Source organism: Chaetura pelagica, unplaced genomic scaffold (genome assembly GCF_000747805.2).
Source record: "Chaetura pelagica isolate M959 unplaced genomic scaffold, ChaPel_1.0 scaffold416, whole genome shotgun sequence".
NCBI classification, from domain to species: domain Eukaryota; kingdom Metazoa; phylum Chordata; class Aves; order Apodiformes; family Apodidae; genus Chaetura; species Chaetura pelagica.
In genome coordinates this window covers 865835-893001 of record NW_009953579.1, presented here as the reverse complement: position 1 = coordinate 893001, position 27167 = coordinate 865835, and the positions used below count along the sequence as shown (strand labels likewise).

Genomic DNA, 27167 nt, shown 5'->3' with positions numbered 1-27167 from the left:
AGATGTGTGCTGTTCTGGATACAGTTCCTTGTCTATTCAAACACTGTGGTAACTCCAGTGTAAAAACATTAGATTTGTGACTGCTTTGCCAATATAATATGTTTATTTTACTCCAAAAAAAATAATAATTTTGAAAATGCATTTATTATTGAGATTTTACATAATTCAGGCTTTGGCTCTAGGATTTTGGGTGATTAAAGGAGATATTTTTTCACCATCTCAATCCCTTTGCAATTTTCTTTAATACCTTTTTTATTTTTTTTTAAAATTCAACATGTATTTGTAAAGACAACTTTTAAACCCCAGATGTTAATTTCTTAAAGCTCTTTAGTTGTCCAAGATTTAGCTGCCCTAAATGTAAATGATTCACTTGGAAATAGCATGACTTGGTTAGTTAAAATTCCTCACATGCATGCAGATGAGCTGCAAAACAGAATTGCTTGAACTGCTTTCTACAAGACACAGCTAGTGTTTCTTTAGAAAACTTTTGCTTATTTTCAGTTATTATAGGCACTGTAAGTCAATTTGCTTTATATCACAGAGAATGTTTAGGAGGACTGACAGTGATTGCAAGGTATTTTTAGAGTGAGCCTATAAAACAAAGGGATTATTGCCTTACATCTCTGCACTTGAAGATTTTAGTGTGTTGTATAGATCGGTACTCAGAGTTTGCAGTTGCTGTGGAGGCTGATGAACTGGGACATTTGCTTTAGAATAGTTACTGACGGAGAAAATGAGGCTTGCTTTCTTTTGATTGCTGAACTTCACAGGTGTAGGACAGGCAAGTGATTTCTCTTGTAACTGCTAGAGCTGAACTTCACAGGTGTAGGACAGGCAAGTGTTTTCTCTTGTAACTGCTAGGAGTGTTCCGTATCTTGAGGAATAACCTCTGTCTTGCAATGATCAGCTATTTTTCTGACAGTTGGAGAGTCTGAGTATGATTGCTGTGCTGGTACTTCTGTTACATACTGCTGTTGAGTACTGAATACTGTATTTAATTGCTGCAGTCTGGAGGTATTTATGTTTGGAGAATCTGGCATATTATACAAAATTCTAAGCTTTAGGACAAGGCTTCTGGTAGCTGAATGTTTTAGCCACACAGTTGTTAATGGTATAGTAGAACACAGATCATTATTTCATTTCCTGATATTTCATAAGCTTTCTACAATTTTTGTTTAACTCTCTTTTTTTCCAGTAAGATGTTGCTGTCATAAAACCTTTTTCCCCTTCTTCTGCACTCATCTGTGGTTTAAGTAGAATTGTCAAGTGCTCTGGAAACAGCTATGGAGTGCTCACATGATCAGGTACCTTAGCTCAGGTACGAGATAGCAAGAAATATGATGGATTTGAGAGGGTGGCTAGTGACTCATGTCTTATAATGACTGCATCACAATTTTTCAGAACTCTGTCAGAGAAATTTTTATTATTGATACAGCTCAGATCTCTTTGGTCTTGTCTAAAGAGCTGAAGATTGCTGTTTATGCTGTATTTACAAAGTATGATCTAAACATTACTTTTGTTGCTGGAAGGTGAGTTTTCTAGACCTGATATGCTTGTTTCAGTAGTCTTTTCATTATGTATCCAACACTTTGTTTTTCTACAAGGAAAATCTTAATTTGAACTCTAAAGAATAACAACAAAAAATGTGTTTACTGACTCAATGAAGGAACTGGGGTGTCATTTTTATGTGTATTTTGATGTCTTAGAATGCTTACTTGTAATATTGTATTGCTAGATCTTAATTGGGTAATGAAAGGGTAAATGACTTGGAAAGTCATGCGGTAAGTAATGTGGTTAGTCTTACTGTATTGGGTAAGCAGGGCTGTTTACGTTTTAGTAAGTATGCTCATATGGTTACATGTGTTCCCTTGCTTAAGTGTGACAGTGCTGGATTTAATTAAATTTTATGGGATCTAAACTTACAGAAAGGCTCAAAGTTCTGTGTTCAAAATTTGACACTTGGGGTGACCTTTTCTTCCTTAGAAGATAAGGGTACTCTGTGTTCTTGTGCTGGTGAATAATTGCAGAGAAGCTGTTGCAGGGCAATTGCAGCAAGTTTTGGCTAACCTTTACAGTAGGCTTGCAGAGAGAGAGCATGACATGTTTTTATTGTGTAAATGGGAGAGGAGGGGAGATTGTTTGTTTAGCTGCAACGCTTAATAAGGATTTTTCAGAGAAGTAAAACTCCATTCTGGCAGCTTCATAATGGACAGGGACAGTCTATTTACCTGGGCAGCAATCAACTTGCTTTCCTAGCTTGCCTCTTGCTTATAAATGTGATGTTCCTACCGTGTTAAATTTAGAGATTGGAACTGTGCATTAGAAAGCAAAATAGATCTAAATATTTTAAACCACTTCTTTGTGTTTGTGCTCATACTGGCAGGTCTGCCAAAACCAAGTCTTGTCCCAAGAAAATGGCTTGAAACAAACACACTTCTGTGCTGTTGTCCTAGTGCCCCAGTTACAGCCAAGATTTACAGTAATGTCAAAGTGTCAGCATTTAATTGAGTTTTATAGGAAAAAGCAATGTGGAATACTATTCTGAAATATGTAGGTGTGGACTTTTTGCATTTGCTAGTGCAGGTTCTGGTGGGTTTGGTAAAAAAAAATGCAAGCTTTGATAATGATAAAAAGATAGCTGTTACATATGAGTCTTTGGATGGGTGTGACCAGTTGTACTTGCAGCAGAACTGAAAGCCGAGAAGTTTTCTGAGGATACAGATCTTCACAGGCATGCCAAGGAATGTTTCTGGAGTGTCTTCCTAGTAAGTAGGTTAGGCAAACACATTTTTTTCAATTAGATTAAGATAATTTGCATGTCCTCTTAGGTCTGAAGTATCAGGTAACTTGGGCTGGAAAAACATGTCCTTATTCAGAAAGCTTTGATGTAAAGAAATGCCTGGTATATCTTGGGCAAAAAAAACACAGTAGAGATGGGTGAACCTTTTTTAAAATTACTTAGTCTGATTATAACACATTAATTGAATTAGTGCTTTGTGGATGATTGTAAGTTTTAGAATGATCCCTATAACACATTGTTCTTAAACCTAGATTTCCCCTACTGTTTGAAACACGTACTTCGAGGAATGTTATTGATGTGTCAGTTTGGTCTACTTCTGGAGGTTCAGGCTTGTGGAGGGGGGGCTTGTTCTCCTAAGCAGGAGGATGGCATGGGGAAGGGGTGTCCCTCCAGTGCCCTGGCTACTCTGTTGCAGGCTGCAGAGACTACTTTGCCGTTATTTGACCCATGGTGTTTTGTTTTGCTTTTTTCCCCCCTAAATTGGTCAAGTAAATACAAAACAGTATTCAATTCTGAGAGAAACAGAAAGTAATCCCAAACCCTCTGAATGGTTTTTAAAAACTGGCTGAAGAGTTACAGTAAGGTTTTTTTCCTTTTCCATCACAAAAAAAAGGTACCACATCATTGAATGCAAACTAAATAGCCTTTGTGAAGGCTGGAGTTCAGAGCCAAGGTAAAAATGGGTTTGCGCTTGTTTTTTATCCTCAGTGTTGAAACTAAGTGGTTGCTTAGAAGTGTGAAATTTTTAGTACCCCTATCCTAAAATCTAACCCCTTAAATTTGTGATTGTAATTCAGATACCTATATTGTCCATCTGCCCTATGGATTCTGTAGTTTGGGTCACCGTGTAGCAGCAACTGCTATGCAAATGCTAAATGTAAATGAACCACTTATCCGAAGGCATGGGTACATGCTTAAACTCCTACAGTTGAAGCTAAACTTGCATCATCAGCTCCCACCTGATCTAACTTCAGCTAATGTGAGAGCTTACCCATCTCTCACTGAAGGATAAACTGCTGGTTTGTGGTCGCTGAAGGGTAAAAGTGAATACGTTCATACAGCAGAGTGGCTAACAAGACATGAAGTAACATGCTAGCTTACTTTGCAGTAGTTTGTTCTGCAGCCATAACCTGATGATGTGCAAGGCAGTGGAGCCAAGAGTGCTTCAACATGTGCTTTTCTCCCTGATAATGTTTTCTGTGTCTCTGTGCTGCCCTTGAGTTGTCAGAGAACTGATACGGCTGCCAAAATGCTCCTTAAATTGGTTTTGGAGCTGTGTTTTCAAAATAATAATAATAATATAGAAATTTTCATTTAAAAAAAATTATAAACTCTCTATGTTAAGAATTTGTCTTTTCAACGCCTTTTGTAGATGTTTGCATGGTGTTTTGGGAACTTGTCTAGTGTTTAGTCTAGTGTTGTAATCTCTTGGATTGCAAAAGTGTTGAAGGTTTTCTTGGTTTTGTTTTGTTTTTTGGTTGGTGGGTTTTTTTGGTCTGTTTTTTTTTGTTGTTCTGTTTTCTTGGCATGAATATTCGGATGTCCAGCTGTCTGCGATTAGCCTTCTGGTATAGATAACCTTGAAATGTGACAGAACCCAAAGTGGCTGGGTTTCCTCTTTTCTCGAGAAGATCTTGGTGCTGTCAGCCTTTGTTACCAGTTAGTGTCTGATAAAACATGACATTTTGTGCTTTAATTCGATTTTGAGTTTCCTATCTTGGCTTTTCACCAAGTTTATCTTCAAATACTGGTTCTCCATTATCCTCTCCTTGGGCCCAAACTGGACTTGGGGTTGTAAACCCATGGAAATAGTGGGGAAAAAGGAAATAGTGTATTTGGTGGTTTGGTTTGTTTCTTCTTGGGTGTTTTAAAAATACTTTTAATTACAGGACAAAAGCAAATTGCTAAACATAAAGGAATCGGGGCATGTAACTTTCAGCCTACATAATCCCAAGACAGAGTATACAGCTTTTTTTTATTGAAAATGCTGTCAGTTTAGTAGAGAATGCTCTGCTAGCTTCTAGCAGCCTAGGTTGGTGTCTCTCGTGTCAGCAGGTGTGTTATGCTTGCATGGAAATATTAAATGCGCTGCAAAGAATTCAAGTAGAAAATGCTCACTTGTTTTATTCTAGCGTTCCTGTGCAGGGACTTTGAGCTCCATATAAAATTAGTAGAAATTTCAGCACTTAATTGCAGCAATTCACGTGCTTCTCTCCTGAATCCTCAAACATGCAGCCTGTGTGAATTTTTACTGAATGCTTTTCCATCAGATGGCAATTCTAGTTATACTGGGCTGACATGCATATTAACAGTACATTAGATGTTTCTAGAGCAAACTGTTTTGCAACCTACTCCAAACTGTATAGCATCTCAGAAAATCCCAAGTGTGGCAATTGAAGAAAACTCTTTGGTTGCCTGACCAGAAATTAATCTTGCTATTTGTCAGCATTTCTATTAAATAGAATAAGCTATTTTTAAACCACTTGTTGTCAACATGACCTCAAAATTAGAACATAGAGGAAAATGGGCTTGGTTTTTGGTGAAGAGGAAATACTTCTGGGCAAAATGCCATTTCAGCTTCTCAAGCCAGTGCAGCTTCTCGTAGGAAGTGTAGTTGAGGAGCTCTTATTCTCATCCTCCCCTGTGGATTGAGACTCGTGGTCAGAAGAAATCTCTGATAAGGTACCAGTCTCATGGGCAAAAGCAATGCTTCCTGGGAAAAGTCCAAGGAAATGTTCACATAAGCAAATGTTACGATAAGGCAATTAGTCTGATTTCACAAGCAATGCAGCAGCTGTGTGCTGTTCTCAGTTCTTGTTTTGTTGTTTACTGACGCTTTTGAGATTCAGATTTACCTTGAAACCTTTTCCACCAGTTGTTTTTACATGTTTGTAGGTTTGAAATTTCTACAAAGCATTTTTTACTTGGCCGTTCTTTGAACACTGGCAGGTGAGCCTTGCTGCAGCTACCTGTATCAGTGTAAGAGTCTGTTGCCCTTTTTGGCAGAATAGAGTATCTATGCCTGCTTCTTCATCACCAGAGTGCAAGATCAGACAGCTGGGCTTCATCTGTGTGCTGACCAGACTCCTGAGTTTTGCACCAAAGCAGCTGGAGCAGCTGCTGGTTTTGCTCATTGTGCTGAGGCACTGCCAGTCTTAAGCGGGGACAAGAGTTGGGTGTCTGTCCTCAAGAGCTGATGTGCCTTGTGTTGATTTGCTGCAGTACGTGTCACCTGCTCATGGTGAATGAAAGGCCCCCTTGAAATTATGGTGTCTTTAAACTGAGTGATGCACAGACTCCTGTCTGCACTTTGTAAAACAAAATACATTACTACTACTGCACTAATGTGCCTTTAAGCCTTAATGGATAATAGAAGGCTTGCACATCCTCCTAAAACTTCCAGAGTTGCCATTGCACATTCAGATATTTTTAAATGGCTTTAAGCTTGTAAAAAAAAAAAAAAAAAAAAAAAAAAAAAAAGAAAGAAAGAAACCACATTTGTAGTGGGGCTGCTTCAGATGTTTAGTGGTAAGAAATGTGCATGTTTTTTATTTTGCACGTATGTTCTAATCTCCATTCTATCTGGTAAAGTCAAGAAAATATGTTTCTAGTTACGTCAGGCATTTTGCATCTATGAAGGAATGAAGCTTACAGTACTTTATAACTAGGTAATTTTGATGGAGAATCCCCAAGCAACTTCTTATCCCTGCTCTTACACTGTTTGTTAGAGCTCATGGCTATTCTAGGCTCATGCACCTTCCCAGGGACAGTCAGCTAGCCTTTGCCATACATCTCAACCCCTCACTTAATTTGCAAGACAGATTTGAACTGATTGGAGTGCCACACCTTATTGCTTTCAAACACTCATCAAGCAGCTTTAAGCACAGGTGTTTGCTGTAAAAGTGGAGGTTGGTCTGGTTGTTTGTTTAAGAAGAAACACTTCAGGAATTATCCCTTATGCTGAAAGAAGGTCCTGCAAGGCTCCAAGACCAGACAGCATTGCATTCAGTTGTTACGTGCTTATTTGCATTTCAACAAGTATTAACATCACCACACTTACATTTCCCAGTATTAGTGACATAGTGGTGTATTTTTGGTCTGTGGGTATATCTTTAAAATATTACTGATCATAGAAAGAAGATTCTAGAGAAATGAGCCAATGCCATGCTAGTAAGATACAGTGGGAGCTGACTTGCCTAATGAATTACAGTTTGAGGAGGAAAATAACTCTTGCTGAAGGAGGTTTTGGGGAGTCAGTGACAAAACTCACCTTTTTGTTACTGGGAATGGCTAAAGTGCATCATGAGATGCACACCAAGTGAATATTTTTAATTAGGCTGACCAGAAGTAGTAGCGGGCAGTGATTTTCTGTAAGAATAAGATTTCTGACTTTTGTTCAGCTTTGAAATTGTTGCATTTTGAATTTTAGCTTTGTAAATGTCAGCTACCACAAATATCAATGTGTTGATTTTTCTCACCTATGTCAAATAATTGTAACTGGAGAACACTAGTTCTTTTCATGGTTTAAAATAGTGTTCAAATTGCTCTTAAAGCTGCTTTCATTCAAAGGCTGTCTCTTGACACCCATAAACATCCATATTTTGTAGCTTAGTTAATGTAATGGGAAATAAGCATATTTAATCCAGTTAGATTTTGTTGCCCTGCATTCTGCAGCATTTTTTTAAATTTATTTTTTATTTTTTTAAATCCAGATGAGACATCATGGATATAAGAAAGTTCCTTTTCTTCAGATAGTGCTCTTCTTTCCCGAAAGCCTTCCAGCTTTGGAGACCTTATAGTGACCTTCCAGTACATAAAGAGAGCCTATAGGAAAGCTGTTTATAATGTTTATATGTAGCAATAGGATGAGAGGTAATGACCTTCAACTAGATCAGGGTAGGTTTAGATTGTTGTTGGGAACAAGCTCTTTACTATCAGCATGGTGGAGCACTGGAAAAGGTTGCCCAGAGATGTGGTGGAGGCCCTATCCCTGGAGACATTCAAGGTCAGGCTTGATGAGGTTCTGAGCAAATTGATCTGGTGATCACCCTCCCTGCACACTGAAGAGGGGGTGGACTGGATGATCTTTAAAGGCCCCCTCCAACCTGACACATTCAATGGTTCTTGGTTTTCTATAGTCCCCATATTGTATTCCATATGGTTTTACTTCTGTAGCTGAATATTCAGTCCTATTTTCTCTGATAGCTTCTTGGCTAATTGTAGTTTGAACCTAATAAAGGTGAGCATGTCTAAAGTATAGATTGGCTTGTATATAGAAACTGGTATATAAGAGAACAGTGTATAGAAAGCATCTAATTCTAGGCCTTGGAAGTGTAATTACAAAACTGTCTTCTCCCTTTGAAAAGGGAAGACTATGTCATTGTTTAGAGATTTAGCCAGGACGTAGAAGTCAATTCAGTGCCTTACTCATGTAAATAGATAATAACTTTTACCAGTAGGCTAAGTAAGGGCTGGACTGTGCCCCTCAATAAAAGCAAGAACTTACCACTTGTTTTTAAATAACAGCACAAGAACCTAATTTTAAGGTGCAGTTTTAGGGCTATGAATCCTTGCTTTGCATGAGTGCCCTGGAAGCTTGTGCAACTTGTATCCTGCCTGGTTACTCTAGGTAGGTGCTTCAATTTGGGGGTCAGGATTTAATGCGCATCACTCTGAAGAGTTTCACTGTCACTTATTTCAGGTAACCTTATGAGTTGTTCCTGGGTTTAATGCTTCAGTTGCTTTGGAAAGATATTAAACAAGTAAAGTGGATTTATGTTTTCCACTTTAAAGGGAGCATCTGTCTTTCTCTTAATCTATGTCCAAAATCTTTTCCTTTCACAGGTACTGCCAATGTTATTTACAGAAGCTCAGATTTTTTTCCCAGCGACATCTCTTATGATAGTGGTTGACCCAAGGTGGCTAAATGTGTGTTCTGGTGCCTATTGGCAATATTTTTTTCTTCTTCTTCTAGGACGTGAAAATCTGAGAAATGAACAAATTACGGCAAAGCTTTAGGAGAAAGAAAGATGTCTATGTCCCAGAGGCCAGTAGGCCTCACCAGTGGCAGACGGATGAAGAAGGCGTTCGTACTGGCAAGTGCAGCTTTCCTGTGAAGGTAAGACTTTCTGCTTTTCTTTCAGATATCCATGAGGTTCTCTTAACATTAATTATCATCTGGGGCTTTTTTGGCAAGCATAAGCCAGCAGCATGCTTTGTTGCACACGGAACTATTTTACAGCCAGCTCTCATTGCAAAGGATGTGGCTTTTTTTTAAAGCCAGATGACTCATGTAACACATGCCTTGGAAAATCACTGCCTGAGATATCCTACATTATTATCTAGTTCAAATAAATCATGTAGCTAGGCAGAGGAGTAATATAATATTTGTCTTCATTTTTCTGGAAGAGCAGAAATGGTACACCTCTTGGATTGCATGGAAAGGTACTGGATTCTCTCTGTTTAAAGTGGAGTTACAGTTACAGTTTGACTTGTAAGGTAAGTGATGGAGTGTGCTTGGGAAGGAATCCTTCCTCCCTTTTGATAACTGAAAACATTGCAAAGTAACACCTGGGTTTCCTTCTAGTGCTCAAGGTTCTCAGCACTTGCTAACTTCTAGGAATATCTTCTGTGCTATGATCTTGTGTGTGTGTATATTACAGACTATTAATGCATGTGAAACTGAAATTACCTTTTGAACTCTGAGAACTCCTTCCTGGTTATCAGAGTGTTATAAATAGGTATTTTGTGTCACCAGTTCTCCTTCACTTTATTTAGGAAATGATACTATTTTAATATTTTAGAGTAATATTTACTACTAATACTTAAGAAATACATTAAAAATAAATAGGAAATTTAAGGTGTCTCATTGCATATGCTCACGTTGTAATCAAAAGCTGTCTTCCTTAAGGCACATTAATACTAACTCTACAATAGGCTATAAGCAGATGACGCTTATGGAGAGATAACAAATTAAGTATCTATGCAGAAGGAAAACAGTCTATGGTTCTGACACTTAAAGACCTTTTATTACTTTTTATCTGTATTATACTTGAAGTAATTCTGTCCAATATTTGTTGCTAGGTGGAACTCTTTGAACATGACAGTTACACATTTTTGTAAAGCTGTGGGTGTCTGCAGGTGCACAAGAAATGTGAGATAACTTGCTTATGTGTGCTTTTACCTAACTGTGTGTAATGCTTCTGTTTTGTTATGGTTGCTTGCTTATTTGTCTTTGTCTTGTGTTAGTTTTCTGCTAGAAGGAAGGAACTGTAATCCAGTACTAAAGAGAGATGGTGTTTTGCCAGAGCTTTGAAAGTGAGTAACTGCTTTCTGGAAGCTCAGACTTAGATTAGGGTTTACAAGTGTGTAGGAGATGAGCTGTTAGCTTGAGGATTGTTATTTTTCAATAATTTTGCCATCACACAGATTGAAAAGCAAAATGCTCCCATTTCTAGACATTTAGTTTTACTCAAACTTTTTCAGTCCTTTACTGAACACAAAGGGTGTGAATCGCTTCTTGCTGTTTAAAGACTGACTTTTTAAACTCTCAGTCAGGACTTGCACTTACAATGACAAATGCTTCCTGTATTTAAATGAAGCATTCATCTGTTCTGGGCACATGTACCAAAGCCAAAAAAGGGTTTGGGCTATTCTGTGCTGAAGAGGCATAGAGATGGATGAACCTTTGCATCCTGTAATCACAATGGGACTTGTTTACCCTTATTAGCCCCCTTCATGTTGTAATTCTTTGAATTAATGTAATTTGTTCCTTGGAAAAAACTCTGAAGTAAGCACATACTTACATGTGTTTCTTGATTTGGTCAGAATCATAGACTGTTAATACAGGAAGAATTTGCAATTAGATGAAAACTTAAAATCAGAACGATTTGACATTAAGAGGCATTTTAGTTTATTCAATTAGAATATATCTTCCAAAATTCTGTGCCCTGAGATGGGCAATAGTGGAAATTTTTATTAGGGTTGGGATGCAAAGTGGGAGTTAACTGGAGTTTAATAGATACAGACAGGAAGTATGGCCATTGTGAGTAAGCAAGATAAACCAGACGTAGAGTCATCAGTTTAGTGGGTGGTACTATATTTTGCTCACAAAAAGAATAGAACTTTGTGCTATTGAAGGAGAATATCCTGTCACACTGTTCTTGGGTATTATTCGGAAATTCATACATTCCAGGAACAGCATGTTACTGCCTATGTCCTTAAACATCTGATGGAGTTACTTTTCTACCTGATGCTCCTCAATGGGGCAGGACAAACTGAGATGTTTTGAGGAAAATTGTTAATGAATAAGAATGCATTGAGTCCGACACATGGTTGAAAATACCTTCATTTTCTTAAAGTTCAAATGGTAGTTCCAGAGTGGTCTGTTGCCTGTGGTACAGCTGTACAACCTCAGTTTAGTATGTTCCTGAGAGAGTTAGTCTGTCATTCTTTAGGGTCTGCCTTGCCCCTCTAAACATCTCAGCTGTAATTCTTTGGAAGTCAAGGCATAGCTAAGTGGCAAGTCTGGAGTCTGACTTTTTCATTGATGATTAAGATTTTACCCGTAAAGCAGGTGAAGACCTGAGAATTGTTAACAAATATAAGATATTCACACCAGTCTACAAGAAGGGCAAGAAGGAGGACCCGGGTAACTATAGACCGGTCAGCCTCACCTCCATCCCTGGAAAGGTGATGGAACAACTTGTTCTTGTCACTATCTCCAGGCACATCAAGGACATGGGGGTCATCAAGAGCAGTCAACATGGTTTTATCAAGGGTAAATCATGTTTGACTAACCTCATAGCCTTCTATGAGGAAATTACTAGGTGGATAGATGATGGTAGAGCGGTAGATGTGATTTATCTTGATTTCAGTAAAGCATTTGACACCGTCTCCCACAGCATCCTTGTAGAAAAGTTGATCAGGTATGGGTTTGGTGATCAGGAAGTGAGGTGGATTAGGAACTGGTTGAAAGGAAGGAGTCAGAGAGTTGTAGTCAATGGGGCAGAATCTGGTTGGAGGTGTGTGACTAGTGGAGTCCCTCAGGGGTCGGTACTGGGACCGGTGTTGTTCAATATCTTCATCAACGACCTGGATGAGGGTATAGAATGTACCCTCAGCAAGTTTGCTGATGACACTAAGCTGGGAGGAGTGGCTGACAGAAGGCTGTGCTGCCATTCAGAGAGACTTAGATAGGTTGGAGAGTTGGGCGGGGAGAAACATGATGAAATTCAACAAGGGGAAGTGCAGAGTTTTACATTTGGGGAAGAACAACACCATGTCCCAGTACAGGTTGGGGGCTGAACTGCTGGAGAGTAGTGTAGGTGAAAGAGACCTGGGGGTCCTGGTAGACAGGAGGATGACCATGAGCCAGCAATGTGCCCTTGTGGCCAAGAAGGCCAATGGCATCCTGGGGTGTATTAGAAAGGGTGTGGTTAGTAGGTCAAGAGAGGTTCTCCTCCCCCTCTATTCTGCATTGGTGAGGCCACATCTGGAGTATTGTGTCCAGTTCTGGGCCCCTCAGTTCAAAAAGGACAGGGAACTGCTCGAGAGAGTCCAGCGCAGAGCTACGAAGATGATTAGGGGAGTGGAACATCTCCCTTATGAGGAAAGGCTGAGGGAGCTGGGTCTCTTTAGCTTGGAGAAAAGGAGACTGAGGGGTGACCTCATCAATGTTTACAAATATGTAAGGGGTGAGTGTCAGGGGGATGGAGTTAGGCTTTTCTCAGTGATGACCAGTGATAGGACAAGGGGTAATGGGTGTAAATTGGAGCATAGGAGGTTCAAGGTGAATATCCGAAAAAATTTTTTTACTGTAAGAGTGACAGAGCACTGGAACAGACTGCCCAGGGAGGTTGTGGAGTCTCCTTCACTGGAGACATTCAAAACCCACCTGGATGAGTTCCTGTGTGATGTACTCTAGGTGGATTCTATGATTCTATGATATCTGTGTAAAAATAAAATATTTTAAGCCAATGTAGAAGAAGCCATTTTGAAGGCTTTGTTTCTTCTAACACTTGCTATTTTATTTAGGTAAGACTCAACATTCTTTTTTGGAGAGAGGAGACCAGTGCAAATACAGATTAGGGAATGTTTGATCTCTGTTTCTCCTGTAAAAGAGAAAGATCATAAAAGTTTGATGGGTGAAAGACATCACTCTCCTGAAGAAGTGTTAAGTTGGTGTGTTTTTTAACTTCTTGCCTTTGAGCATTTATATTTTGCGCAGAATTGGCGTGTTTGTAGAGTGCTAGCACAGATTTATCCTTTTTTAGATATACGGAACATGTGGGAGCACTCTGAAAGTCATGTTGCAAATAGGATTTCATCCTGCCTCCAGGCTTTGTTCTGTTACTGTTGGACGGGGACTCCAGTAACTGCTCATTCATTGTGCTTTGAGAATGCTGTACTGCAAACAGATTTAGTGTTATGAAAGGTTTTCTACATTGGTGTAGTTCTTGAAACTCTTCCCGGGCTACATTCACATCTAATTCTTATTGTTAATTGAAGGCTATAAGTGTGCTCTTGGATTCTGAGCAAATCTGAGGCGTCTGGACCCTCTTAATTTTGGTAGAGAAGATCCTCTATGGAAAGTACTTGCAAAATTCCTGTTATATTGTTGCAGGGAAGTGGATTTGAGGTGCTGTTGGTTCTCTCCAGTGCTGTGCATATAAATTTGGAGGTGGTGATAATCCTGGGTGGGTACTGTTGCTTTTAGGCTATAGCACTTTTTTGTCTCTAGCAGTCTGTGTTTTTCCACTAGTTGGAGTGTCTGTGTTGTATGTAATGAGCTGAGCATAGTTTCTCAGTTGTCTTAGTGTGTGTAGAATGCATTTACAGATAGCTCTTCTCTGTGTTGGAAATCTAACCATGCTTAAGGTCATGATCAGGCACATTCAAAATAGGGCCTTGGGATGGTTACGGACTTGCCTGCACTGCTCTTATGTGTTAACTGCTTTGAATCAGCTAAAGTTGCATCAGAAGGAGAGCCAGTTTGCTGGAGTATATGGCTGAATGTTGGGGTTTTTTCCCACTACATCAGCAGAGAGACAGATGCCAGTCTATCAGCAAAGGTATGAAAAGGATGTTAGACTTGTGTTTAGAGAAGTGTGATTTGGGAACATGATGATATTGCTCTCCTGACTTCTGTGGTGTGGAGGCATAGTATCTTGCAGCTTTTATAGATGAACTGAGAATTGCCCTCTTATTAAATGTGGCACTGTTAAAGCTGCTGGAAAATCTGTGTGAAAGTATGTTTTCAGGGTGGATTCTCTTCCACTGTCCTAACAAACTAAGAAGTAACTACAGTGTTTCAGTAGTGAATCCTCCCTCTGAGGGAAAAATTATGCTAGATATCTGTAATGTATAAGGGACTTAGACAGGGACATAGCATTTAAAACTATTCAGGAGTAGATTATTCTAACAGACATTACAGCCACGCTTATCAGTGCTGTAATTTATTTTTACACAATCTTTATATACCATAATTTCAAAAAATGAAGTTCATTGACATACACATTTTCAAACTTGCTTTCTTGTTCCAGACACTACCTCACTGAGAACATGCAGCTGGTCTATGTTTTAATGACTAAAATATTTGACACTAGGGCTTCTTTTGTCTGAAATGTCTTTTCAAATGTCCCTCTGGGTAAGTAGTTTTTATTCATACAAATGCACTTTAGAGTAGCTGGCCTGTGACATTTATATCAGAAAAAATAGGTCATTTCCCTCTACTTAACAGAACCAAACAAATCAAACATTTGCAAGTTCTTGGCAGTCCTAACCAACTGGGCATGTTCAACTGAATATTACCAGCTGATTCCTACTTGTGGTTGTAGCAGATGTAATAGTTGCATATATCTTGGATTAGTATAATTAGTCTTCCATATTTTTGGTGGACAGTCTCTTTTGACTTTACTGCATCTAAGGCTACTGTTGCCTGTAGCCTGCAAGTTTACTTGCATATTTTCTTCCTTTTATTCCAACAAGAAGACTAAAGGTATCCATTTAAAAAGGCGATGTATAAAAGTAACAAACCATGTTTGTATGTTTGAATTTGAAGTCTAGGATTTGCTGCTGAGTGCCTGTTATCATGTGAATTAACCTTTCACTAAATCTTTATTTCTTTGTTAGTGTAGACTTATAAAAATAGAATGGATACAGTTCAATCACACATGAAAGAATTGACTTTTCAAATTAAATACCCTTCAACTGTTTCCTATCTAGTGCTTGCTTTGGTGTAGGGGATGTTTGGAGGACACTGTGTTGCTCTGTGTCCAAGCAGAGACGGAAGAAAAGGGAACAATTTGCGCTGAGTCCCGTGGAGTGTCCTGTGAGTCTCAGTTCTCATCCGTGGGGTCCCTGTGACCTGGTAGAGTGTTGTGCCACTAGGCCATGTGTGACTGAAAACACCATCAGTAAGAAATAGGTCACTTCTGTCACTTTGCTGCGTGCTCTCACACCACACATGGCTGCCCAGGTGCTCTCTTTAGGTCTGAAATTTACATGCTGGACTTAAATGATTAATATCTAATTTATAAATCTCATACTAAAAATTACTCCTTACTTCTAATAATTTTACAAATACAGCTTGAATGCCATTCTGTTTGTCCAGATCAGAAAGGCTGCTACTCAGCATAGGTAACTCTTGGCTTTTAATTTATGTCTTAAATGCACTTCTGGTGTGAAATAATAGTAACTGTGAAAGAGCCTTAACAGTATGTTGATGCTGAAGTGCCTTTAAATTAGGCATGTGATGCTTTTGACTGTGAAAGCTTAAGATGCTTGATTAGACTTTGGAAACTATGTTAAGTATTTTTGAGAAGTTAATGTCACAAGTCTGCTGATTTCTGAAATGCTGCACAGCCTTATACATTAAATGCTACAAATTCCTTCCTCTTGAGGCATGAATTGATGTTAGCAATGAACAATAACCATTCCTATTGAATGTTAACCCAGCTCCAAGCAAAGGTATGTATTTAAAATCCTGCAGCATTTAGGATCACAAGAGCTTGAAGACACCTAATTATAAAAGAATGGTAATTATAACCGAAGGTGTGAGGGTTACTTCAAATATATTTCTATGCATTTTTGTCACAATTAAGTAGAATGTAATGCAATCTCCAGTGTTCTAGCATAAATTTTTCACACTTGTCGCCAACCCTTACTTTTGTTTGACTAACCTTGCAAAAAATAAGTTTTAAATTAAGCTTCTTACTCAGTTTCAAAACCCTCCTGTCTTTGGCTGAGATTCTTAAATTTTATTTAGTAAAATTCAAATTATTTTAAAGATATGACTTTCATGTTTAGAGCCATAAAAATGGTTGGTACGTCCTCACAGAAATACTTCTTTAAAATGTAATTGAGGTTTTGGAAATGAAAAAGTTTTCATTGGGTTATACTTTTAATTCTGAGTGGTGTTTTGTTTGTTTGTTTGTTTTTTAAAGTAGGGGATTTCCAGTGTCATAAAAGGAAACTGGTTTTTTTTTCCAGGACTTAAGAAAAGGTACATGGTGCACCTGTCCAATGTGTTTATAAAACTTTTTATGTTTATATGTGTTTATAAAACTTAAAAATCATCACTTGATTTTCTTTTACTTTTTTTTTCTTTAAGAAAAAAATTAAATTTCCTTACTAATGCTGAGTTCCTAGAAAAGTAGGATTTGCACATCAGAGTGAACTATTGAAAACGTAGGTCTAACTCCTACCTATGTGAAGGGAATAGGACAAAAAGTGGGGGTTAGCCTTATCAGAGGAAATTTAGTATAGGCATTAAAAACAACTCAACAGAACAACCTCCCTTTCTAACAGTGAGACTTGTAAGCTGCAGAGTTTACCCTATTGATCTCCAGTTACAGAAATGTCATAGTATTCGAAGGCTGAGTTCTCTGATGTAGATGTGGAGTAGATCCTGCCTTGAGGCAAGTGCTGTCCTACATAACCTCCTGAGTTCTTTCTCTGCCTCATTTTAGGGATGTGTGAGAATATGAAGAATATATGGTTTGTATATCCTGTATTGAGCTTTGGTACTTCATCTTCAATAGTCCTAACTGGAAATGTTTGTTATTCCCCCACAATGTTGTTTCTGCTCACACTGATGAAGACAATAAGAGAATCAGTAAGTGAATTGCACAGTGTGTGGGTGGAATGTGAAGAGATGCTAAGAATTACTGGTATAGATAGTGCTTTGTTTTTAGAGTTTGATTCTATGATTCAGAGACCTTTAGCAGTCATAGGCTGTTACAGCTGCTGGTTTGAAGGGTTTAACAGGTTGATTAGACATTTTCATTACTGGCGACTTAGAGAAGTGAAAGAAGTTAGACTTTGGGGGCAATGTGTAGCATCATAACTAACCTGTAGCTTTGACTAAGCAGAATTAAGCTTAGTTTGTTGATGCTTAATCATACTGTTTCTGTTGTCTGTTTAAGCAAACATGTTTCGAAGGGATACATTTACAAAGCAGGAGCATGAGTGTGAGAGAAGTAGTGAATATTGGGATATAAATCTTGCAGAAGTCAGTGGAAAAGTAGCTCAGCTTTAAGATGTATCCTGGCTTTCTGGATTTAAGCTGAAGTCTAGTTGCAAGACAGTGTTTCACTGTGAAACTGTGGAGCACAAACATTAGTTCTTGAGCAATACCAATTGCAGAATCATATCTGCACATGCAGATGCCAAGTAGTCAGTCTTACAGATACTATCCCAGTTGTAGAGGGAATAGTTACTTACACAGGGGAAGAAAAGAATGTTGCTGCTGCTAGGAAAAATACCAAGGAAATGGTGGTGTGTTGGTGTCCTTCTTTCTGTGGCAGCTGATTCCCTAGCATGGGACACCTTGGCCAAGATTTACTGTAAGCTCATTTCCCCCATCCATCCATCCAGTTGCAAGTGTAATCTGAAGAACCTAGTCTGTTATTACAAGTCAAACAGCGTGGGCGAACATCTGCGGATACAGAGGGAAGTTCAGAGATTTGTGTAGCTCTGTCCGTTTGGAAGAGGGACTGAAATAGCATATTACTAGGCTTGAACAAACAAAACTGGCTTGAGTGAGTTGTCCAGGTGGAAGGAGTTCTGATGAAGGTTCTTTCTTTTGGAAGATGTTATTGTTGAACTTAGAAATTTTGAAAAGTGAATCAGCCAACTATTTGTGAAAGAAATTAAAACAAAAAAGATCAGGGCAGTATTTCTTGTACTAGGACATGGATGGTAAAACATGTTGTTTCTGACTAGCAGTGTTTTCTTAGGAGCAATTTCAATAGCATACGTTTGGGTGAAGGCAGTACGACAGCTTCAACAAAAACACTTGATATGGTAATTTGAGTTCATTACTAGATTAAGTTGGAAAAAGTTTAAAATGTTGAAAAAGAAGAATGTTTCTGAAGCACTTTCGAAGTTCTGAGCATACCAGTTTAACTTCATGTGGATTGCATTTTGTTTGGCTTGAGTGGTACTGAACACCATCATCTGTGAAAGATAACAAAGCCCAAAAGTGAAAAGGATTATTTTTTTTTAATTACTTACTCTACCATAGTATTTTTTTTCTTTAAAATATTGATGTAAGCAATACTTAAGTTTTAAAATGTTTGTGATAAGGGATTTTCCAACAGCCCCTGAAAGTATTTTTATGGATTAGAGCTTTTATGTTACTTTGTACGTGGACTCTACCCACATGGATTTTAGCTTTCTTTAAAAGCATTGATGGTTAATTTCTGGTATGACGATTACATCTCTTACAGAACCTCTTATGGCTGAGAATTGCTGATTGCATGACTATCATTCATTGGTTGCTATGGAAATTAAGTAGGAATGCATTCAATATTAATACTGCATTCCTACTATGGGCACTTTCATGATGGAGAAGTGCTAGCTTTCTTGAGGAATGCTAGCTGCAGTGATCCTTGTGATGAGGAATGCTCTTTGCAAGTATGTCTGGGGTACCTCCTTCCTTACTTTTCTGTGAAGTGACTGGCCACTATGCTATGGCTTATGCAGTTCTCATTGATCTTGTGCACTCAGTAATTATGCATCCCACTCTTTGAGTGTGTTTGTGGTGATGTGCCATGATGGATTTGCATGAGATTTTAGTTGTATAGGGCAAGTTGCTGCCCAAGCACTTCAGTTTGTGTCTTCTCCATTAGTTTGAAAGAGAAGTTCCTTTAAGGAACCTGGAAGGTTGTGGACACGACTATGGCATTTGTGTGCATATATCAAAGTGTATCTGCTTTTTAAAGTGTTTTCCATGCAGTCTCTTTCTTGTAGAGGGACAATAGAGTCTGGTGATGATTTATTTTAAAGACCTGAATTCTGGTGTTTTAACTTTCATTTCAGACTAAGAAGCAGACCATGTTATTAGCCTAACTAGCATTTGTATTTTCTTTCTCTATTACAGTTTGAAATGTAATTCATAAAATGCTGCTACACAAATAAGTTGAGCTAATAATTTGAATTTAAGGTTAGGTAGTGATATAATTATAATGTAACAGTTCTGATTAAAATGCAAGGGTACTAGAAAAGGTCTCAGTCTGTTTGCCAAGTTTCTTGAAGAAATATTTACATTTTTTATTACTATCCATTAAAATTCAGATAACCATGTATATCTACTTCCAGCCTGATGGGGAAAAAAAATAATAATTTAGAAATAAACTTGAAGAGTTGGAAGGAGACCTGCTGCTTAAGGGAGACTTCGTTAAAAAAGACAAACAATAAGACCACAGTGTTCTGATTATACAGTTGAAATTTATTTTTACAAGAAAGAAACTTAACAATATATTGGTATAAGGAATTAGCATACCACCACCCCACCCCAGAATGAAAAACAGGAAGAATTTTGAAACTGCCTGTTAAATGTGTACAAGGCCACTGATACCGATAAAAATGAACTTCTGGCTTCTGCAAAAATGGTGCAATGGGAAGAACAAGGTTTTTTTGTTGAAGGATTTAAAGTGTAAGAGCAAACAAAGCACCTTTTATCCTCTATATCATAAAGAAGTATTTTGTGGCAGTGTAATTTCTTTTATAATTCAGAATTGATTGATGCTCAGTGAGGTTTGTGGATTGTAGCCTTTTGCTGTGGTAGATGCACTTGATACATGCAATAATGTCCTCTTTCACCGAAATGGAAGCAGTGCTGAAAACTGCAGCTAAACTCTTGCTCTGTCTAGCAGCAGTGACATGACTGATTGCTGAAAGCTGGAGCATGGGACTTGAATAGAGGTTTGGCAACACAGGGGAAAATGGTTGTCTGTTTTGGAGTGTGACATGAAGCAATGTTTACCCTGCTCTGTTTCTCCCATTTCCAAGCAAAAGGCAGGTTGCCAAGTACAGGAACTGAATGGTTTGGATCTTCAGTTGGAAACATTTTGCCTACACTGGGGTAAATGAGATGTGCAGGTAGATCCGGCAATAGGAAAGTTGCCCTCTATTTGTATACTTTACTTAATGTTCATGCAAACTAGATGGCTTATTCTGTACATACATTGTTTTTTCTGTCTTCTCTGAACTTCAGTGTAGTTCCTGTCTGTATCCCTCCCTTTTTAAAGAGAAATTGACAAACGTTTTCAAGTTAGTAAACCCAAAACTTTCCCATAATAAATATGCACCATCACAGATTTTATTTTCTGGAACTTCCACAGGATTCATGGCAGAACCAAACATCCATCTAGAATAGTTGTTGATATAGATATGTACTTAGTAAATGCATCTTTATTTGTTGCTATTTATGTGGTTTTAGGATTAAAATTTTCCAGTTAGTGTGTGTTCTGGAGAAATTAAGATCTTGCGCAAGTGTTCAGCAAGCTCAGCTGAAGGAGTACAGTTGCTGTTTTGGCAGCTCCAGCATTCAATTATAATTCTGCCTCACAGAACTCATTTTGAAAAAACTCTTGAGTGTCAAGTCTGTTCTATTTACCTTGTAGTTTCTATGGAACTTATTTTTCAAGCTGTTCTCCAGATGTGAGAGCTGGTTTAAATGAAATTCCTGCAGAATTGTTCCATCCAGATTTACTCTGTTTTAAAAATGCCACAGAGTGAGATTTAATGTTAAAGCCCTTTTGTCACTTAAGATCCTTTAAATCTTTCAGCAGTTTGAAGATACTAGGGTGATAATGTGAAGTCTCCTCTTGTGGAGCATCTTGCCTTGCATGAAAAAATCCTCATCTTTCAAATTTCTCTTAAGTCTTTAAAACAGTCTGAGTATGTCCACTTAGTTGAATTGATTATGTTACTCTGTGTAACACTAGAGTGCTTCAATATGGTGCTGAAGAGTGAAATCTTTTGTCCATCTGGTTCATTACAATATCCTAACTAATTCAGATAACTCATGACAGAATATTCTGTGTTGGGAGTGGGACTGACTTCTCAGTAGATTGTTATACCTAGATTCACCACTGCATTATGTGACACAAATACTGGTTCCGATATTTTTTGAAACATTTCTCCACTCTTTAGCTATTCTAGAAATATAAATGCTGAATTGCATTCAATTCTTACAATGCCACATAAATTGGGGTAAGATTCTTTGAAATATACCTCCAATTATGAAACTTCAGAAAGCTTTTATTTTATAGTTTCTATTATTTTCTTCAAGAATTAAGTATTTTGAATATAGATATGAATGTTTCTGGGGAAATATTTCCTTCATCTATCAAAAAGAAGATAGGAAGAAATTGGTAAATTTGAAGTTTGGAATTTTTTGCCTAGAATGTAAAATGAAACTATCCACAGTACCCTGAGCACTACACTCCAAAGTATTTATTGAAATTGTTTTCTCTATAGGCTAGTATTATTCTGGGTTATTAATTTAAAAGCTTTGACACTTGCAGTTTTTCTTCACTGTTGTTTTATTGTTTTATTTTTAAGTAGTGTTTTATAAGATAGACATACAGAAAACTGGAATTCTTAAAAACTTTTTGTGAGAATCATGAATCTTTCAGTGTCCACATAAGAGCCTGGTGTTGTAATGAAGATCAAGGTTTTGATTTACAATAATTTTAAAAGGGGGGAAGAATGATGTTTTGCAACATTCGGTGTTTGCAGCATTGAAATTTCTTGTATTTGGACATTACCATTCAAATATATTTGGTTATCTTACGACGTATAATTCAGGTTTTTATACTAAATATATGTATTAGTATTCAATAATAATTTATTCAGATTAATCTCTGAATTGACTTAAGGTTTTCATCTGATGCTAGTAAAAAAATCAAAGAAAAGCTTGACTAAAGCTCATGCTGAATAAGGAGGAAGATACAGTTCTACTTTTCAATTTCATTTTTCCCCTTGAGTAAGGAAAGTCTATCTTTCCCTCAACATTTCTGGATGTATTATGCTTTTCTACTGATTCTTGTACCCCATATAAATGCAAGTCAAACCTCCAAATGCAGGTCTTAAAAGAAGGTTACCAAGTGCTGTTAATCTCTGCTATCTCAGCTGTACTGAAATGTATTCAGAGACTGGACTTTTAAACCCAGAGTGTTAAAGGAGCTACTGTTAAGGTTTTCTCCCCCTTTTCTCTTTTCTGCAGTACTTGGGACATGTCGAAGTGGATGAATCCAGAGGAATGCATATCTGTGAAGATGCTGTGAAGAGGCTGAAATCTGTATGTATATTTGTTTCATGAAGCAGTTGGCTTTGGGGCTGTGTTACTGGAAGAGCTTGGTTGGGCTGCAGTGCCCCCGCTAAAGACTGAACTTTTGACCTGTGTTAGGAGAACAGTTGGTCAGTCTGAGAGCACTGCTGCAGTTAGGGGGACGTGCTAATCTGACGATGAGAGGGAGAGAGTTACAACTGTTCTTTCTGCTTGCAGAAGCTATTTGCAAAACAAATGTGTAGAAATCCTCTGTGACCTTTCAGGCTAAGTTGGTACCCACATGGGACTTCAACCATTGTTTTTTAACAATTATTTCTCCCTCTCTCTCTCTTTTCCTCTCCCTCTCTCTCCTTCTGTTGCCTGCCATTTTAATAGTGACTTAATTCACCATTGTTGTACAAAATATTACTTGATTTAGGCTGCTGTTTTCTAATGCACTGCAACATTGTAGTCATGCATGAAATAATCTGGCTTGCATCTGCTCAAAGTGGCCTGAAGGCTGCCTAATTCTAATGTCATGAAGTGGGCTGCTCTTAGTTTGGCTTCTGTGAACGTTTGCTCCTGTAAATGGCACTCGTTCAAAGCTCTTTGTATTTCTGTGGCTCATCTGAAGAGGCCTTGTCATCTCTTTCCTGCAGTAGTAATATCACAAAATCCTGTGATAATAGCAAACTCCAGAAAGGCAGTCATCAGTCTATCAGGGAACTGAGGCTAAGACAGCATTGAAGAGAACAGAAGGAGAAAGGACATGGGAATTTGAAGTTTGAATGGAGATAGAGAACTGCAGTCCTTTTCATCATTTATGGGTTTTAGCTATTTATATTCTTCAGTGATGCCTTTAGTGGAAGAAGCTCTTGTATCCTAGCAGCTCAACAAAGTTATTGAAAGTACATCAAACTCTCCTACTGAACCTTTGGTAATTGAAGACAGCTACTACTGAACATCACTTTTTTCCTCACCAGATATAAGAGCTCAAATTAACTTCCAACTAAATCTGTTCTTCACTTCTTCCTAGTGCACAACAGAGGATTATAGGTTATCTTTTCTGCCTTCTGTTGTTCTGTAAAGATTCTGAATTAGTTTAGTGCTCTTATTAGAATCTAGTCTTTTCATTCTTTTCTCTCTCAGCTAATGTATAGCAACCTGTTAAAGTCACATCCCATCTGTTCCCATTCAGTCCAACAGTGATTGGTGGTTGATTTTCATTAAAAAGGGCCACACAAAATATAAATTAGTTTCTTTATTATGTGGATTTGGTTTATGTAGCTAAAAGTGCAAGTACTGACCACATAATGAATTGCATCCATATTTGTCCCATTCTGTTTTTTGTTCTATCAGAATAGTTTCTATTAGGACAACAAATAACACTGCAGTGTCTGCTTTATGCACCTTTTCTCATTCTCTTCCCTGTGGAGCTGTGCTGTGAAGTAGATGTTCACTGGTTTATTTATAAACTTAAATCTCACAAGCCAGTTAAGTGTAGCTAAGCTTATAAATAATGAGACAATTAAACAATAAAAGCACAGCACCTGGTTTCTTGTGGAATCTGGATAATTCCAGGATTGTGATTCTTGATCACCTGAATTATTGATTCAGATGTCAGACTTGCACGTCTAACTTTTACAGAGCACTCTCTGGAAGTAAATAATTTAATTTTCCTATTTTGTGCCATGTCATTATTCCAAACTGGATGGCATCAATTTACCCATTGTCATAAATTCAACGCTTTTTTTTCAGGTAGTTTAATTTATTCTGCCATTTGGAGTTTTCAATGTCTCTGTATAACCGGGACACAAGCGCACGTCTGGTGCGATTGCCGTTTGTGTTGTCTCCTTTGTCAGTGCTGGAAGTTGTGAAGCAGAGATTGATTTCTCCTTGGGACCCAAGAGGGAGATTCAGATTACTGAGACCCTGCGTATGTTTTCATTCTTAGACTTCACCAGATCCAAGGTTCATTTGTAGGTTTTAAACTGAGGACATTTCTTTAGGACTCTGCTATTACTGAAAGCTCTTTTCTGTACAGTATGGTCTTCTAATTAGCAAAAGCCAAATCCCTGGATGATGTTTCAGAATGCAAGGAACGTGATAAGAAAAGAGTTTATTCTTTTGGTAGTCTCTTGCTTTCATAGTACTTGGATATTTTGATGAGATTTCTCTTGGTCTTGAAAGAATTACAAGTTTGAGCTGCAGTGCTTGAACTGGAAGACTGGCTTAAGGGAGATTGGACTTCACTTGGTATGGCTCAACTACATTGAAATGTGTGTGGCCTATCTTCATCTTTGTGTTCTCTGCACATACTGTGTATGTTTTATAAATCTGACAAATAAAAATTAGATAGACTTGTCGAAATACTTGTATCTTGTACCTTCTAAAAATTAATTTCTGGCTCTCTTTATTTATTTTAATAGGTACACCTTTTTTTCTTCTTAATTCTTGTTCTCCAACAGTTGGCAATTCATCTGAGGAACTGCTGGCTCTTCTTTTTTAGGGTTGACTAAGGGATTATAAAACATTTTATGGGATTTGTCAAGAAGCGTGTAGAACAGTGTTAATCTTGATTTTAGGAATAGCTTGATTTCTGCTTTACTTTTTGAAAGAAAAGATGCAAACAAATCTTTCTGTCCCTTTTCTATGGGAAATAACCTTTCAGGGTTTTTGTACTACCTGCTCATTTAATGTGTTGTAATTGTTTTTGAGCATTGCATCCTGCAGAACTTGAAACCACATGATGGTGAGCAGTTTATTCAGGCATTGTCTAATTGATAACTGAGTAAAAGGAACCATTTTTAGCTAAAGAATCCCTCATCCATACTGCATTCTGTTGTTACAGTTTTTTAGCTCTGAAATTGCACACCAACAATACTATAATGTGCAGATTACACTATTGTTTAGAATGAAGACCAACTTGAGTTGTGTCCCTGATTTCTGTCTGATTAAATGGCATCAGAGTGTCATTAATGGATCAGAAACCCATGTATTCAGCTATCCGTCTATTACTAACATGGGTTTATATTACCAATGGAGCTTACATTTTTCCTTTAGTAGGGAGATATGGCTGTGTATACATTTCATACCTGGTAGGATCCTTGTATTTGGACACTAAGTTCTAAATGGTTTCTTCAGAACCATTTCACTGAATTTAAAATACTTAGCACAAACTGGGAAGTAACTTCTAGTGGCCCTGTGAGTGTATTTGGCTCAGGTATGGGAACATCATATAAAGATAAAAGTATATTCTCTCATGTGATGTTGATTTGAAATCAGCTTTAGTGTGTAGTATTGGTTTCTAACTTGCCACTTTTTGTTTTAAATGATGCATTTGTTTTAATATATGTTCTTGTTTTAGCAGGTAAAGAGACATAATTTAATATTTTAAAATGTGCATTAGTAATCTCTAAACTACATTAACTTAGTGTTGTTTAAAAACCTTTTTGCATGATGTCTTTTAACCTTGTCTAATTTATTAAAAAAATAATCTTGTTTAACAAGCATTTTGCTGAAAGCAAAATTAACCATCACCTAAAAATGAAGTAGCTTCTGGTGAATCTCTAGCTTTTGCTTTCTTTAAAAAGCTGTTATTTAGTGTAATGCAATAGTCATTGCTCAACTTGGCAGCAGCATCCAACCCCTTCTCATTATGTACACAACACAGTGATTAATCCATTAGTTCCCCTCCCAGTTTTCAGCATATCCTGTCCAAATACATAACCATTTCTGCCTCAGAATATTGTTAAGCTTTTCAACTGACTGAACTTGGAGATGTTCTTTCTACAGTATCTGAGTTGACATAAATATGGTACAGATACTAGATAACAGCTCTGGAAGGACCTCGAGCAGAGTCACAGAGCAAGAGAAGTCAGGAAATGCAAAGTTGAGATTGACACTCCCTTCTTAACTTTGTGTTTCCTGGCTTTCGTTGACTTACGTCAGAACCATAGCTTGGATTTAAATATAACCTTGTTTTCCAATCAATTCTTGAGACACTGCCTCAGGGTATTTGTAATTATAATTTTTTGTATAGTTTTGTTATCAGTGAGTAACATGTTGGGACTGAACGGTGTTAACTTGGGGCCAGAGGCTGTCACAGAGACTCTCAGTGTCTCATCTGCAGTTTTCCACCTCCTCCCCTTGACTACTATACATAGCTTTCTTACAAGTGAGACAATTTGGAAAGATAGCAGGAGCAGTGATACGCTTTGTGCCAGCTTCCCTCAAGCGTGGAGCAGCCTGTGACACTGCTCACTGAGCACCAGGCCTGCTGCAGTGCTCTCTCAGGAGATCAGTTTGGATCTTGCAGTTTTCTTTTCACAGTCTGGTAACAAGACAAAGCGAACTAAACTGCATGCAAAAATGCTTAAAATTGTGTGTTGCCTTTTTCTTAATGTGAATTGGGCAATGGGTATAATCCCTTTCAGTCAAACGAAATTTAGGAAGTTTTCATTCAGCTCTTGGTATCTTTGTGCTTGTCAAACTGTCCCTGTCTGAGCTGGCTTCAAAGGGGTCTTGGTCAGCCTGTCAATTCAGAGTTGTACAATTAATGTCTAGTACTTGTATAAATATTGTATAAAGCCTTGCAAGGCTTTAGAGATTGAAAGAGGCAGGGATTATGTGTTTTACTTGTACCACAAGGTAAGATGAAATTCCTCACCCTTCAGAAAGGACTGCTTAAGACGTGAAGTGTAGGAGTAGCAACAAGTAAATTAAATAAAATGAAGCAGTGTTTAACCCTGTTTTATACCAGCCATACATGCTTCTCCAGCTTACAAAGCATTTGCTTTGGGAAAG

At 37.8% G+C, this 27167-nt stretch overlaps 1 protein-coding gene across 4 annotated transcripts in view; it reads left to right on the top strand.

The window, feature by feature from the left end:
• The first annotated feature begins 8772 nt into the window (after positions 1-8772).
• Positions 8773-27167, top strand: part of NUMB (numb homolog (Drosophila)) — a 38188-nt gene continuing 19793 nt past the window's right edge. For all 4 annotated transcript variants that reach the window (XM_009999741.1, XM_009999739.1, XM_009999740.1 and 1 more), the window contains exons 1-2: positions 8773-8918; positions 22317-22391. In XM_009999741.1, the coding sequence (XP_009998043.1) occupies positions 8793-8918; positions 22317-22391 (201 nt within the window). In that variant the 5' untranslated portion in view covers positions 8773-8792. The remainder of the gene's footprint in view (positions 8919-22316; positions 22392-27167) is intronic.